At 37.3% G+C, this 16,457-nt stretch overlaps 1 protein-coding gene across 4 annotated transcripts in view; it reads left to right on the top strand.

Annotated features, from left to right (window-relative positions):
* Nucleotides 1-7,665, top strand: part of CCDC14 (coiled-coil domain containing 14) — a 50,404-nt gene extending 42,739 nt beyond the window's left edge. For 3 of the 4 annotated variants that reach the window (XM_019448612.2, XM_053903448.1, XM_019448611.2), the window contains 3 exons: nt 983-1,201; nt 1,277-1,409; nt 6,019-7,665. In XM_019448612.2, the coding sequence (XP_019304157.2) occupies nt 983-1,201; nt 1,277-1,409; nt 6,019-6,952 (1,286 nt within the window). In that variant the 3' untranslated portion in view covers nt 6,953-7,665. The remainder of the gene's footprint in view (nt 1-982; nt 1,202-1,276; nt 1,410-6,018) is intronic. The other variant, XR_002079739.2, reaches the window with a different exon arrangement.
* Nucleotides 7,666-16,457: the final 8,792 nt, after the last annotated feature.

Genomic DNA, 16,457 nt, shown 5'->3' with positions numbered 1-16,457 from the left:
CAAAGTGCATTAATAAAATGGAGGCAATTTTTTCATAATACATGATATAACAAAGGCTTAATTTTCTTAATATATAAATAGCTCTTACAAAGCAATAAGAAAAATACGAGTACCCAACAGAACACACACTTCATAAAAGTGTTCATTTTACCAGAGTAATCTTGGAAAAAGTCACTCTGATTCCACTATGCATAAACAGTGGGGGTGGAGATATGTGGGAGAGAGGGGCAAAGAGGGAAATGAGGAGATTGGTAGTTGCCATTCTAAATAGCTTATATCTTTTTAGTCTCTGACCATTTGCCTTATTGTTTTCTTGAAAGCATTTATCGCTATTTATGATTACTTGTTTGTTATCAGCTCTTTGAGAGCACCAGCTATGTCTCTGCTATTCACTACTGTATGTCCAAGTTCTAATTCCGTGCCTCACACCTAGTAAGTCTTCACTCAAGGCTGTATTTATTAAATGAATGGTGCTGTATACTTTTACAGACATTAAAAAGAATGTGATAGATCTATATGCTAATTACATATTAATCTTATGGGAGAAAAAGTGTTATTCATCTCTGTTTAAATATATATGTTATATGCACAAGTGTTTTTCCAGAAAGATACCAAAGTTAATTGTGGTTGCCTTTGGGAGGAGAGTGGAGGTGGGGTGGGGAGGGAGATTCTTCACTGAGAATAATTTGGTAATTGGTATTTTGTCGTGTTTGAATTCTTTTTACTTTGTGCATGTATTATTCTTTCATTAACAAAGTTAAAAAAAAAAATCTTAATGCCCAAAATATCAGTTGGAGAAGAAAGGTATGATCTCTGCATCAAATTTTAGAAATATATTTAATATTTATATGGAACTGCTCAAACATATAATGGTTAAACAAATCAATAAGTTCCAGATCTTTTCCTTTTTATACACAGATCTTTTTCAGGTTTGTGCTTTTTAAATTAGGGAAACAATGATTTGATCTGTTTTGTCTTGCAGTGTTTTCTCTTCAGTCATTGAACAAGTCCCTGCAAAACCAATTACAGGAGTCACTGAAGAGCCAGGAATTACTACAGAATAAAAATGAAGAACTTTTAAAAGTGATTGAAAATCAGAAAGATGAAAACAAAAAATTTGCTGGTATATTTAAAGAGAAAGAGCAAACTTTACTTGAAAATAAACAGCAATTTGACATTGAGACAACAAGAATAAAAATTGGTATGTATTTGAACTATAGTTGTGGTCACATTTTTTAAAAAGGAAAAGGAAACTGAAATTTTATTGTGGTTTCAGAATTGGAGGAAGCCTTAGTCAATGTGAAAAGCTCCCGGTTTAAGTTAGAAGCTGCTGAAAAGGAAAATCAAATATTGGGAATAACATTACGTCAGCGTGACGCTGAGGTGACCCGACTGAGAGAATTAACAAGGTAATGTTGATTTCATTTGAATAACATGCCTCTTGTCAGATTACTTATGACTTCAAAAATGATTTTAGGTCTGCTCTCTTTCCCCTTTCTCTCTTTTTTTTTTTTTTTTAATTTTTTAACGTTTATTTATTTTTGAGACAGAGAATGAACGGGGGAGGGTCAGAGAGAGGTAAACACAGAATCTGAAACAGGCTCCAGGCTCTGAGCTGTCAGCACAGAGCCCGACGCGGGGCTCGAACTCACGGACCGTGAGATCATGACCTGAGCCGAAGTCGGCCGCTTAACCGACTGAGCCACCCAGGTGCCCCATGTTTTATTTATTTTTGACTGAGAGAGAGAGACAGAGCATGAGCGGGGGAGGGGCAGAGAGAGAGGGAGACACAGAATCTGAAACAGGCTCCAGGCTTTGAGCTGACAGCACAGAGCCTGATGCGGTGCTCGAACTCACAGACCGCAAGATCATGACCTGAGCCCAAGTCGGACACTCAACCAACTGAGCCACCCAGGCGCCCCATATACAGCCTTTTTTAAGAATAAACTTGACTGAAGAGGCGCCTGGGTGGCCCAGTCGGTAAAGCATCCCACCTCAGCTCAGGTCATGATCTCTCAGTTCAGGAGTTCGAGCCCCGCATCGGGCTGTGTGCTGACAGCTTGGAGCCTGGAGCCTGCTTTGGATTCTGTGTCTCCCTCTCTCTCTGCCTGCCCCTCTCTCTCTCTCTCTCAAAAATAAACATTAAAAAAAAATTTTTTTTAACTTGACTACTATTTAATTTTTTTTAATTTTTACATTTATTTATTTTTGAGAGAGCACAAGTGGGGAAGGGGCAGAGAGAGAGGGAGACACAGAATCAGAAGTAGGCTCCAGGCTCCAAGCTGTCAGCACAGAGCCGATATGGGGCTCGAACCCACGAGAACTGTGAGATCATGACCTGAGCCGAAGTCGGACGCTTAACTGACTGAGCTACCCAGGCGCCCTGACTGAATACTATTTAACATAGTGGTCCATTTGTGGAGAAAATTGATAAAAAAGATGTAAGGGCAATTTTCAGAGTAAGTAATAGTTTAATTATTAGAGAAATTAGCATAAATGGAAGCGCAAAGAAATGAAAGGACTTGCCTGCCTTTCACAGCTAGTTGGGGCCCAAGCTGGGACCTGAGCCAAGATGTTTCCCTCTTGAGCCTTGCTTTCTCTTTTGGAAAGGACAGCTTCTCTCTGAGAAAAGAGGATGTGTTTTTGAGAGATTCTTCTAACTTTGTACCTGCTCATTCTTTCAAAATAACACAGTCTGCCTTTTCACTAGGAATGAAAAAGGATTTGTTTGCAAGTAGAGCCTTTTCTTAACACTCACCCTAACATAAAAGCATAGGAAATGAAAAAGGTTATTACTTCTTGTATATTATCTGCTTTTAGAAGACTGTGTCTGAAATATTAGGTGTAAATGTTTTACACTCTTAAGACTCCAAGATTTTTCCTGTCAGTTTTTTCCATTGTCGTCAAGGACGTTTTCTTCTTACTCTGGGCATAAATCCTGTGTCTTGACTACTAGCTCACCTGTTAGATTAGCGGGTCTCTTTAAATGATTATAGAAACATGGTGGGCAAGCTTAAATTAGCACAATGTCTTACAGAGTTTAGTACTACCCCTACATTTTCTGAAGATTCAGTAAGAACTTCAAAATGCCAAGTATACCCATGGATGGTAATTTTTGTTTTGTCAAAACAAAAAGTTGGTAGTTGAGCTTAATTATATCAAAATTCACCCACGTTGGTGATTTACACTATGTTTGATGATACCCTGTGCAATTCAGTTAATTAGGAACGTCTCCAATACTATAGCTGGGCTACTGTGACCACTTTAGTTTTACTTTTGCCAGAGGGTAAAGCGGCACCATCTGACAGCACAGCTAAATCTTCACGTTCAGCTCCCCTCCATCTTCCCTGTAGTCGTACACTGCAGTAAGAAGGATGGATGTTTTTTTGCATGTTTTAAGTAACCTCTTAAAGATTTCAAAAAATTCCTAAATGCCTTTTTCAGAATGTTGGAGAAGGATAGTGGGACTAGAAGATACACATAGGAGTTTTAAACAAAGACCCTAAACCATCTCTCTCTCTCCTTTCTGAAACCTTGAATAATTTTGAAATATATCCTTATCACTTTTTCAAAAATTCACTACAACACATGTTACAAAACCATTAAAATGTGAGGAAATTAATAGATTTTCAGTAAATAAGTAGTAAATATTCTAATAGCTTCTAAGAGCACTCTTAGTGCTGATAGTTATTTAAATTAGTATATTTTTATAAGTAGCTGAGAACCTTGAATTTCTTGTAAAAATGTGTCCATTTTCTAAGCATTAAAAATCAGTGTATTTAAATAGTGTATCCCAGGGGCGCCTGGGTGGCTCAGTCGGTTAAGCGTCCGACTTCAGCTCAGGTCACGATCTCGCGGTCCATGAGTTCGAGCCCCACGTCGGGCTCTGGGCTGATGGCTCAGAGCCTGGAGCCTGCTTCCGATTCTGTGTCTCCCTCTCTCCCTGCCCCTCCCCTGTTCATGCTCTGTCTCTATCTGTCTCAAAAATAAATAAAACCTTAAAAAAAAAATTAAATAAATAGTGTATCCCATATAATAGAAACAGAAATATATCTACTTTGTAGCTATTCAGGTGCTCGTATTGCTTCCTTTAAATTTTTGACATACTGTCATGTCTTTACTTACAGAGATTTTTCTTTTAGTTTCAGAGATAATGGTGAGTCACATTTTGTTTATAAATCGGATGCTTAATGATTGCTATTAATTTCCAGAGATTCAACTCTTATTAATGTCATTGTCCCTTTCTCCCTTTCTTCATCACTGATTTTGTTCACAGTGAAGATAATACTTTTATTTAAGTCTGGAAAGAAACCTCAACATAAGTATTCCTTTTCTAAAAACAAGTAAAAATGAAAGTTCCAGTATGTAGTCTGATCGAATTAATTAGTGGATCATTTCAGAATTTTTTTAAAGATATGTTCATACAACATATTTTTTCTTTTAATAATAGCTCTTTGGCTTTTTGAAAAGGCATGAGGAAAAGTGGTAAGAACCATAACCATTTGAAGAGCAGTCAGAACTCAAAGTATGTTTAAGATGACAGTGTAATAAGTAAGCCAGGTTAGAAAAAAATTTATTTTTCCTTCTGTAGGAAAAAACCCACTCATTCTATATCCAGAGATATAATCACTGCTGTTTAATATAGATTTCCTCTTAGTATTTTATTTGGCCGTGTGTGACTGTTTTTACAAAAAAATAGTATTGTATCCATGTTATTTATGGACTGCTCTTTTAAATTTAACCTTATATAATGGACCCAACAAATATTCCTTACAACACAACTATAAATAGCTATGGTACAATTAGAGCATAATTTACCTAAATCATTCTACTCTATTTGAAGATAAAGATACTAAATCCACCTATTTTCTATTACAAATTATATCTTTGCAAGTATATCTTGGGTACAGCCTCTTGGTATATATATATATAGGATGAATTCCTAGAAGTGAAAATTAGTGGATCCAAAAATGTGAGATATACAAATATTTAAGTCTTCTGATGGATTGCCAGTTTGCTCTCGGGAAGGGTTATACCAGTGTACGTGTCCCACTGATAGTACCTGCTTCTTCAAGCTTCTCTGACAGTGGGTATTATTCTTATTTTACTATGTTAATTTGATAGGCCTCCTCCAAAATAATCACATTTTCAAAATTTGAATTTCTCTACTTAAAAGTTGAACTTTTAAGATATGCTTACTGGCTACTTTTAATCTTTCAAAATTTCCTGTTAATGTCCTTTGTATCTTTTAAAAAATTGATGTATTTCTTTTTTTATCGATACGTAAGAATATATATATGATTCAATTCAAAAAGTCCAAAAGCTTGATAGAAAATGGCTTTAATAGGTCTGCTAATAAAAGCTGCCATCAAATGAACACCCATATAGCCTGAAGCTGTGCTAATGATAATAAGCACATAACCCTCATATTTTATCTTATTTGATGTTCGTTGTAATTCTGAAGTGGATACCTTCACTTTGCAATTGAGGAACTTGAGATTCAGAAAGGTTGAGTGACTTACCCAAGATCACAGCTAGCGATGATAGTATGTGACCCTGAGTGGTTTTTCGTATGCCACACTTCTGGTACCTAGCTGCTGGTCATACCTAATTATACCAGAATTTATCTCTAACTATCCTTTTTTCCCAGTATTGTTCCAGTGTCCTTTGCATATATCTTTTGAATGGAGAGAAATAGCTTAATTACTAACAGAATTCACACCATTTTACAATGTTGCTCAAAAATAAAGCATTTGATACACTAAGAGAAAAAAATACTGAGCCTCTATTTCTAAATATCATAATATTAGATTTGATACAGACTGAGATCTTTGATTGATTTTATTGTAATGTACTCATTCCAGAGTTCATTCCTTGAATTTTGCTTTTAGTTACTTTTTTTCAATGTTATGAACCAGGGGCTTGCCTCAGATCCTTTCTTTTAAAGAAGCTGTATAAACAAATAAATGAAAGAAACCGGTAAAAAGAATAATTAGTGTACTGAATTCTTCTTAACAGAACTTTACAGAGCAGTATGGCAAAGCTTCTCTCAGATCTTAGTATGGACAGTGCTCGCTGCAAGTCTGGAAATAATCTTACCAAATCACTTTTGAACATTTATGAAAAACAACCCAAGTGTGACCCAATCCCAGCTCACACTTCCATAATGAGCTACCTAAATAAGTTAGAAACAGATCACGCTTTCATAGATTCACAGCCACTTTCTACAGTTAACAATGAGGAGAACATAGAACCAGGTAGACCTTACGAAAATGTTCTGCCCTCCATAAGCCCTCAGCATGGTAACACAAGGAACAAGGAGGAAGTATCAGCCCCTGGGATCATTCCTACCCTTTCAAAACAGGATTCTGATGAGAGTGAAGTCACAACTTTAATAGACGATGAGTGTAATTTGGATAATACAATTTACATTCCATTTGCTAGAAGCACTTCTAAAAAGAAATCACCATTATCTAAGAGATTATCCCCCCAGCCACAGATCACTGTGGCTTCACCGCAGCTGGTCAGCAACAGTGGACTTGTCTCTGAAAAAGAAACTAAATCATGTGCACCCAGAGTTGGTTCCTCTTCCAAAAAGGAAGCAGAAGATACCCCTGAGAAACTTTCCAGAACACCTGATATGGAAGACAAGCAGCTCCTCAAGAAAATAAAGGAAGCCATCTGCAAGATACCTGCCGCCCCTGAGGAGCCACCAGAACTGGCGGCGTGTCATGGCCCCTCTGCTTGTCAGAGCGGCAGCATTCAAGTGAAAAGTAGTGCTGTCTCCGATGGTAGCTTTTTTAATTCTGACTTGACGTCTGACTGGAGCATCTCCTCTTTCTCAACGTTCACTTCTCGAGATGAACAAGACTTCCGAAATGGCCTTGCAGCGCTGGATGCCAATATCGCTCGACTCCAGAAGTCCTTAAGGACTGGTCTTCTGGAGAAATGAACTCAGAAGAAAAGGGATTGAGTACCTCTTTTTAAGAATAGAACTTGGCTACAATTGAATGTATATTTTAAATTTCTTTAGCGAAATGGATATTAATTATGTATTATAATTAATTGTATGAATAATAAAATTTATTGTTAGAATATATTGACAGTCTGGAGCTGATACAAACAAGTCATCTTAAGAAATTGACATTTGTTAAGAGAAGACAATTACAGGTAATTGGGAAAGTATCACAAGTAATATTTTTAGTACTTAGCAGTTTGAGGTCTTTTCTTACCCAGCTGGGCTAAGGGTCCAGGTCAGGATTCTCTGGTTGTCCTAAAGAATAATGGGAAGGGAGTCTCTGGGTACAATTTATTGTATTCAAATTAGGCTTTCTTTTCTCTTTCAGGATTCCTGTTTGTTTTTTAATGGCATCGTGTTTTTCTGTGGGATGCTCTGTGCTACAGGCTAGTGTTATGTATAAACATTTCTTTTAAGAGAAAAATGCCAATATCTCCACCTCTTAAAAAACATTGATTGGGCCAAGAAAATATAGATAACATCCTCAGTTAGCGTATGGTTTCTTAAAACTTTGGCACTTTTATTTGTTTTATTCTGAATAGGTGTTTAAGACCTTTTAAAAATAAAGTCAGACTGATAAATGCTAATAGATAAGTCATAGCTTGGGAAATTTGTGTTTTTAAATAAATGAGAAATGTTTATTTGGGTTTTTTTGTCCTTATTATATTTGAACATAAAGGAGTTTTTAAATCTTTCACTGGTTATAATCCTGCATTTCTGCACTAATAACTCTTTTTCAGCCCATTAGCTGAGAACATTCTCTATTTGTAAATAATATGAATTAAGTTAGTTTCTGCTTCTCTCTACTAGCAGTTCTTAACTATTCAGTATCACCACCATCTGTGTGAGCAGCACATTTGAGCAATTAGAAGGCTGAGGGTTGTCCTGTCACTAATACTTCCTACAGGTCCACTGCCTGGTACCTTTCTGCAGAGTGCTTGGGCAGGCTTTAGCATTAAAGTGTTCTGCTGACTGCAGGATCTCTCCCTATTAGTTTTTAAGTGTTGGTGCTGCACCTTCTGGTGGACCCAGATATAATCTCTTTGGCATGTCCAGATTTTATAGAGATTTAAGTCTAAAAATATTAAATGAATCTTCAGTTATTTTCACAGGATTGTCCATGACTATTTTTAACTTTTCTTCCAGTATTCATAAATTAATCAATTGATGTATTTGGAGGCAATAGGCCACAACTCTTTAACATATAAGTTCAGAAGTACAGTTCAGAAACATAAAATACAGGAAGGAGGAAATTGTGTCATCTGCCCATGCCCAAATATTCAATTGTTATTCCTATGCAGAAGTAAATTCTTAAGATTATTATATGATAATGCAAGAAGAGCATCGAATTTTCCCCTTAAAACAGGATGGGCATTCTTATGTGCAAAGAAAATTATTAAATGCTTCCATAAGTTTCACTTAATTAGGGTTAGCAATGTGATTGAAAAAGAAGAGACTGGAAAATCCTCTAGAAGCCTTACCAGGAGCTTACTCTTTATTTAATATAAGACACACATATGGCACAGAAACATGAAAAATTGGGTTAAATTTCAAGGTGGAATAAGATTCTAGCAAAAAGGATGAGATAGACAGTGAGCTTCATAGAAGTTTAGAATACAAGGAAGCCAACAAATGGTCGAGGAAGGCCTAGAAGACAAGAAACTTCACTTGGATGTTTAAGAACATATAGGATCTGAATAATTGTGTGGGTATCCTCAAAATGTTTACCCATAAAGTACCATCAAAACATGGAGTTGAGTAGTATATTAAAAACATGATAGGTATACCAACCTGACTATAAAATAGAGGGACTAAGATTACTACAGTTAACTCTTGAACAACACAAGGGTTAGGGGCACCAACCCCCCTCTGCAGTCAAAAATCCATGTATAACTTGGACTCCTCAAAAACTCTACTACTTACAGCCTGCTGTTAGCCAGAAGCCTTACTGATAACATAAGCAATCGATTAACATATTTTTTGTATGTTATCATGTATTAATATACTGTATCTTTAGAATAAGCTAGAAAAAATGTTAAAATCACAAGGAAGAGAAAATACATTCACAGTGCTATATTTATCGGGAAAAAAAATCCACGTATAAGGTGACCTGCATAGTTCAAACCTGTGTTCAAGGGTCAAATGTATATGATAATGGTAACAGTAGATGATGATAGCACAATTAGAATAGTTAGGGTCAGACTAGAATGTCTTGAGCTCCAGGCTGAGGAATAATCACTAACCATGAAGTCATTGGGTATTTGGGAATATTTGGTGGTGGTGGTTTTTATGTCGTTGTTAACTGAGGATCACCAGATAAAACTGGGTGTTCTCAAAATTGCATTGAGTGGTCATACACAAAGATTAGAGGAAGAGGAGGCTGGAAACCACCTAGAAAGCTGTGGCAGTAGTCCAGACAAATCAATAAACAGAAATAAAAGTGGCAATAAAAGTGAAAAAGGAGAGAGAAATTGAAAGATTTTCAGTTGGCTTGGTGATTTGATAGAAAATGAAGGAGAAATCAAAGATGACTCCCAAATTTTCCGGTTTGATCAGTTTGAGTCCACTGAGCAATGTCTCAAGTGAAAAATAAAATTCTTGGTCAAGTTCTAAATTAAGTCTTGATAACAATACTGATAATGGAGAGTGGGATAAAAAGGAGAGACAGCATGCCTGTTCTCAGTAGTCCTCTTTAGAAATCTTCACATAAGAAGTCAGTGTAAGTCTCAGAAGGGTCAGTCTGGCCCCAAATCCCAGCACCCCCACACACAGCCTTTTCATATGTCCCAGAATGTGAAAAGCAGATTAGTGAGGTTTCCACAGCCTCTGAGAAGGTGAACTCAGTGTAGAATGGGAAAGAACCATCCTCCAACATTTTGTCACTGTCTGTCCTGTCTTGGATCTGTGGAGATAATGTGCAAATGTCAACATGGATTTAGTATTTGTGAATACTACTGAAGAGCATCTGGTTCTGTCTGACCAAGTGTAGAGATCCTAAGGGCCAAAGAAGCCAAAGAAGTACTTTGTACACATTCTGCCTTTATTCCTGCCGCTCTTGGAGTTTAGCAAGTCTTGCAAAAATCTTTTCACTAATGGTGGCATTTATGTCAAGTGCCTTAAAAGTTATAAAGGCCTGCTTCAACCACATGGAGAGGAGGGCAGAATTGCAAAGTGTAATTAGAGAGAAAGGGCATCAGCCAAATCACAACTTAGTATTTACTGCTCACATCGTGGGGTGATCTCCTCAGCTAAGGATTCCTTCATTAAATGAATACATGAAATGAAAGCTCTAATATTTGCCAGCAACTATTCTGGGCTCTGAGAATACAATAAATGAGACATTTTCTCTGCCCTCAAGGAGGTTACATTACAGTGGGGCACAAGCAAAGGAACAGAAGTTCTAAGTGCTGGAAGAAAAATGGGAAGGGGACAAAGATGATAGAATTGGTTTAATTTTCCATTATTAGGGTAAGAAGCCCCTTCTCAAGACTTCTGTTTAGGAATCTAGAATTTAAGCATACCGCCAGAGAAAGCTGGATTTGATTTGTGAGCTAACACTCCCTTAATCATTTTTTAGATCTGTTAATTTTTGGTTTCCTCCTGCTCACAATTGCTTGAATGTGCCTCATATTTTGACGTTTTAGTACAACATTTGTAGAGAATTTGGCACTCTTATTTAAAGCAGCTGGCCTGAGTAGGACCTCCCTGAGAATTATAATCAGAGAGAGCAAGACGTTAAGGACTTCTGAGGGGCTTAAAGATGGGTTTTTGAAAGAACTTTAAAAGTCCTCTATATCACACTTACACCCAAAGAAGGAATCTTTTCTACAGGGATACCTGCTACTGGTAAGATCCCAAGCACACCACATATATTCCTTTTGCCTGGACCACCCTTTTGTCCAGGCTCCTCCTGACAAATTCTTCCTCATTCTTCAAACCCCTGGTACTACCTTGGGGTAGTACCTGTACCTTGTATATGCCTCCAATGATGCATGTATCAGTTTACATATCAACCTTTCCTACCCTGCATGCTTCTCAAGGGTAGGGACCAGGATTTATTCATTTTTGACACCCCTCATGGCACTTGGTGCCTGTCATATAGTAGGCAGTTCATAACAATTGTTGGACTTAACTAAATCCCTGACAAATGGTCATCTCGGCTTCACTTGATTTTCTCTTGATGTCGGCAAGTTCATGCAACAGTTGATAGCTTTATTACACACATCTAAGCCCCTGGCATTAACCTCCCTGTATTTTTTATTCTTTATTCCCTTTATTCACTTCTGAAGCAAAATTCATTTGTTTAGCAAACATCTGCACACTGCTTGTGCTGTGGAGAAGCCACAGATTTTTTTAATATTTAGAAGGGGAGATAGGGTGAAACGTTTATTTAACTCTGTCACCATTGCAGGGATAATTTATCCTACCAGCCTACTTTACCACCTTGTGGGAGGGATAAATGTAGGCAAAGCACTTTGAAAACTGGAGGGCACTGTATAACCTGATTTACAACAACATTTAGAGAGCCCTTGCCATCCTGCTTGCCTTGTCTTGATGTCCTCTAGTTTGTCAATATCTTAAAACTTAAATCCAGCAATGAGCAGATGAACTCCAGATGTGATGTTATCAAGCAGAATGCAATTAGATTATCACTTCCTAAAATCTTGTTAAAGTTGTTTTAGCCATTATATTCTACTACAGATCATATTAGGGCTATAGTTCATTTCCAAATAGTATTCACATGGTCGTTCTTGGTGTTGAGTAGCATCGTATTAGGACAGGTCAGGGGGACCCAGCTCCTGTCCAGCTGGTGAGCAGTTCTTCAAAGCTGAGGTTCTGACCAACCAAGTGGTCTCAGCTGCCCCACAGTTCACATTTACCACAAACTCACTTGTCCTTGAAGCCAGGACTGTTCATAGAGGCCGTAAAGGACCATGAAAAGAGGCAGACTGGGCATCAGGAGACCTAGATTCAGGTTCTGCTACTGTTTCTCTGTGTGAACTTTGTTCTCCAGTTATAAAATGTGAGGATTTGACTAAAAGTTCTTTGGTCATTCCATGATTTGACGTTCTTTTTAATATTGTATTCTAGCATTTTGACTAGACATCTTTCAATTAGTCAGCTGTGGAGGTTATGCTCAGGGTATGTAGAACTTCAGATGAAGTGAAAAGGCCATTTCCCTATCAATGGGATGGCCCTGTCAACTCTAGAGAAGATTTATAGAAAGGAGGTCATTATTTGTCACCTATGATTCAAAAATTCTGATATTGGGGCGCCTGGGTGGCTCAGTTGGTTGAGCGTCCAACTTCGGCTCAGGTCACGATCTTGTGGTCCGTGAGTTCGAGCCCCGCGTCAGGCTCTGGGCTGATGGCCCAGAGTCTGGAGCCTGCTTCTGATTCTGTGTCTCCCTCTCTCTCTGCCCCTCCCCCGTTCATGCTCTGTCTCTCTCTGTCTCAAAAAAAAAAAAAAAAAAAAAAAAAAAAATTCTGATATTACTGTTCTCTCTATTAATTCTATCACAGGACTAATTTTTGAACATCACCATTTCTATTAGCATTCTATACTTAGAAGTTTGAAATACTCCTGGTATAAAAAAGATTGTGGATAATTTTTGCTTTATTTTTTACAGTGACTTTTATAGATAAAAGGGACCTTATGATTCTCTATTCCAATCTCATTTTTAGAAATATGGAAACTGAAACCAAAAAAATATTTTAAAGACCCTTGCTCAAAGCCACACAACTAAATCCTTGAATAGATATTGCGATTTTCAGTCTACTTTTGTCAAAATTTCCCTGGTATCAGCTAACTCTCATGACCATTTGAGTCCCAGGGCCCCAAATCTGTCACCAGAATCTAGCTATATGGCATTCTTTCTCTACTAGTATGGTCTAATATGGAATGAATGAATGAATGAATGAATGAATGAATGAATAAATAAATAAATAAATAAATAAATAAATAAATAAAAATTGCTCCTGGAATTTATCATAAGGATTAAGTAAAAACCACTTTGTGAATTATGAACACTAAATAGATGATAATGATCACTATATATAGTTGATCTATGTACCTGTGTATATACTGTACTAGATACTTAAGGTTTTACTTTTGCTTTCTGAAAGGCACACAATGTTTTTAAAATCTCTGTTTTGCATTTGGCATAATACTGGTAAGACAATCCTCCAACCAATCACTTGGCTAATTTCAACAGAAGTCACTATTTAAACTTGTTTTTAAAGTAGGTGGAGAAAGTTACATGAGTTTTTCTCCTATCAACACTGGCATTCACAGTGAATTCTGACATTTCCAGGACCCCAGTAATACCATCTACTCAGCCTAAAGGATTAAAGTGTTCATTTCTCCATGAACACTTCAAAAAGATATGCAGAGGCATCACAAACTATCCGGGAGGAAATTTTGGTGCCCTTTGGAGCTGTAGGAGTACACATTTGTTAAGATCTACAACAAGAAATGTCCACTGCTCAGTAGGGAACACACAGCCAAGGTACATATTTACCCCACCATCCTTTCCAGATTATTCTGTACTTGGCTGTGAGCTCTAGGCCTAGAATGGGGTAGGCTAGGAGAATCAAATATTTCAAACTAAGCAGCTCCAAAACAAGCAGAACAGACCTTCTCAGAGGGTAGTCATTTGTTTGTGGTTTGGTGATAAGAAAGAAGTAAAGGGAAAATAAAGTTTCAAATCCAGAGACTAACTGGATGGAGAGAAAATTAATTTTTTTTTTTTTTAGGTCAGTATCATCAGACTTGCTGTCTTAGGGTAGGGAGATTGGTGGAAGATGAGACACTACTAGAACAAGTTAATACACAAATATGTGAGTAAGTAGGTTTTCACTATTTAGAGCAGTGACCTATATGCCACCTCTCCATTCTTCCCACACCACAATGCTAATGATCATTTTTTCACCAGAGAACTGAGCCCTCTGTCATCATCTCTTCCCTCTCCCTATCCCAACTGTATTAAAAATCCATCTGATCAGATTTCTGTAATAATGGATGACTAATGCATAAAGCAACTCCTTCAACCTCTAACTTACCCAGAAAGCATATGAGAATTTAAATTGTAGTTTTGTATCTTTGGCCAAAGATTGAGGAAAGGTCAGGAGAGATCATTGATGAATATAAGACACTTAGCAGTGATATTTCACGGGATAACATGGATATTTCAGTGGATAACGTCATTTTAATAACAATGCATTAGAAGAGCAAGAGCTCTGCATCATGAGTCAGATGATCAAGTGACTCTTCATATTCTATGTGACCTTCATTTATTTATAGCTTATTATATCTCTACTGTGTTCTACACATTGAGCACAAAGTGCACACAAAGTGTGCCTCTGAGGAACCTTGGGCCCCAGAAACTGCCAAATGAGGAGATGAGATCTTGAAGACTCTCCAGCTCAAAATGCTGTATTTTCTGAGCAGAGGGCTCCCAATACCAAAGGAATTTCCAAGGAAGTAGGCATGTAGCTCTGATAGACACTCAAACCGTGTTGGCGTCATATCGAAGTTTAGCTTTGCATTGCTGTCCTATATTTATTTTTCTTCTGGATGATGTCACTTTCAAAGAGTATCTTTGTGTGGTGACTTTCTAATGACTGAATATCTTAATTTCACCCTCACATTTAAACAAGAGTTTCCATTGGATTTCAGTGTGAAGATGGTAGTGTAAAGTTGTCCTTTTCCCTTCTTTTGTAGAAATCAAAATGAACAAGAGGAGTACAAATACCATTTGTGGGGGAAAACAGGAGACAGATCTAAAACCAGGCCACAGATTAGAAGTGTTGCCAAAAGTAATAGTCTTCAAGCAGGGTTCATATGAGAGGGAATAGAGGGAAGATGCTATGACTCCAGATAGAAGAAGAAAGAGCTAGTAAAGCATACTTCTCAACGATGAACAACTCACCCAAAAGAGAGAAATTTTAAATCCTTAGTTTATGACACAAGAAGAAGATTCATAGGCTTTATGTTAGGGGAAAACACACAGATGCCTATTAACGATATAGAGAAGAAACACTTAACAAATCACTGCACAGAACTCTGAACATTAAGGAAAATTCTAACCCTTCTTACACACAAGCATTCTGCAGATAGCTGATCCAGGGAAAACTTCCTTATGTGCTTCAAAAAATGAGTCATCAAAAAGGACTAGCAGAGAATCTATACTAAAATATTTTGAGAGAAGAAAATGAAAGAAATAGGAAAATCAAATTATAAACCAAAAACCACCAGAAAAATGTTGCCATAGAATAGATACAAGTTGTGACTAAATAGTTGACCATGAATTTTTAAAACTGACTTAATAGCTATTAAGTTATTATATTATATAGTATTATATAGTATTATATAAGCTATTATATTATATAGTAAATAACTACTCAAATCAAGATCATTGAGCAGAGAAGCAAGAGTTTAAGGACAAGATGAGACAATAGCTGATGAAGCAGATGCTAGCAGAGCTTAGGAAAGAAAAGAAAGACAAAAATTAAGCCATCTCAGAAATGAAGGGAAAATCAATAAAATTAAAACATGATAGTTTTGTTATAAAATCCTAGGTTCAAATTTGTTTTCCTTCAGCACTTTGCATATTACACTACACTGTTGTCTTCTGGCTCCCAGTGTGGCTAGCAAGAAGCCTGTCATAGATCCTTATTGCTTTGAAGGTGATATAATTTGTCTCTCTGGAAGCCTTTAGAATTTTCTCTAGATTTGATCTTCAATTTCACTCTAATGAATATGACAGTATAGTGTGTGTCTGTGTGGGTTTTTTAATATTTTTAAATGTTTATTTATTTTTGAAAGAGCATGCACACTCGCGTGAGTGGGGGAGGGGCAGAGAGAAGGGGGGGTGTGGGGAGAGAGAGAGACAGAATCTAAAGCAGGTTCCAGGCTCTGAGCTGTCAGCACAGAGCCTGACTCGGGGCTTAAATCTACGAACTATGAGATCATGACCTGAGCTGAAGTCAGAAGCTTAACCCAGCTACCCAGGTGCCCCTGTGTCTGTGTGTTTTTAAGTGTCCCCTATTAGTGCTCTATGAACTCTTTAAATCAATAATTTTACACCTTTTTCTAATTCTGGAAAATTCTCAGTATTTCTTCTGGTATTTCCTTATAATTTGTTTTCCTGTCTCCTGCTGTGATCTGTATTAAGTTTTTACTTCAAACCTTCATGTCTCTTAACTTTTCTCTTATTTTTGCCATCTTTTTTTTTTTTAATTTTTTTTTTTTAACGTTTATTTATTTTTGAGACAGAGAGAGACAGAGCATGAACAGGGGAGGGGCAGAGAGAGAGGGAGACACAGAATCTGAAACAGGCTCCAGGCGCCGAGCTGTCAGCACAGAGCCCGACGCGGGGCTCAAACTCACGGACCGCGAGATCGTGACCTGAGCCGAAGTCGGCCGCTTAACCGACAGC

This window comes from Panthera pardus, unplaced genomic scaffold (assembly GCF_024362965.1).
Source record: "Panthera pardus isolate Hobbes unplaced genomic scaffold, ASM2436296v1 HiC_scaffold_16, whole genome shotgun sequence".
NCBI lineage: Eukaryota > Metazoa > Chordata > Mammalia > Carnivora > Felidae > Panthera > Panthera pardus.
This window is presented reverse-complemented; position numbering and strand designations above follow the sequence as displayed.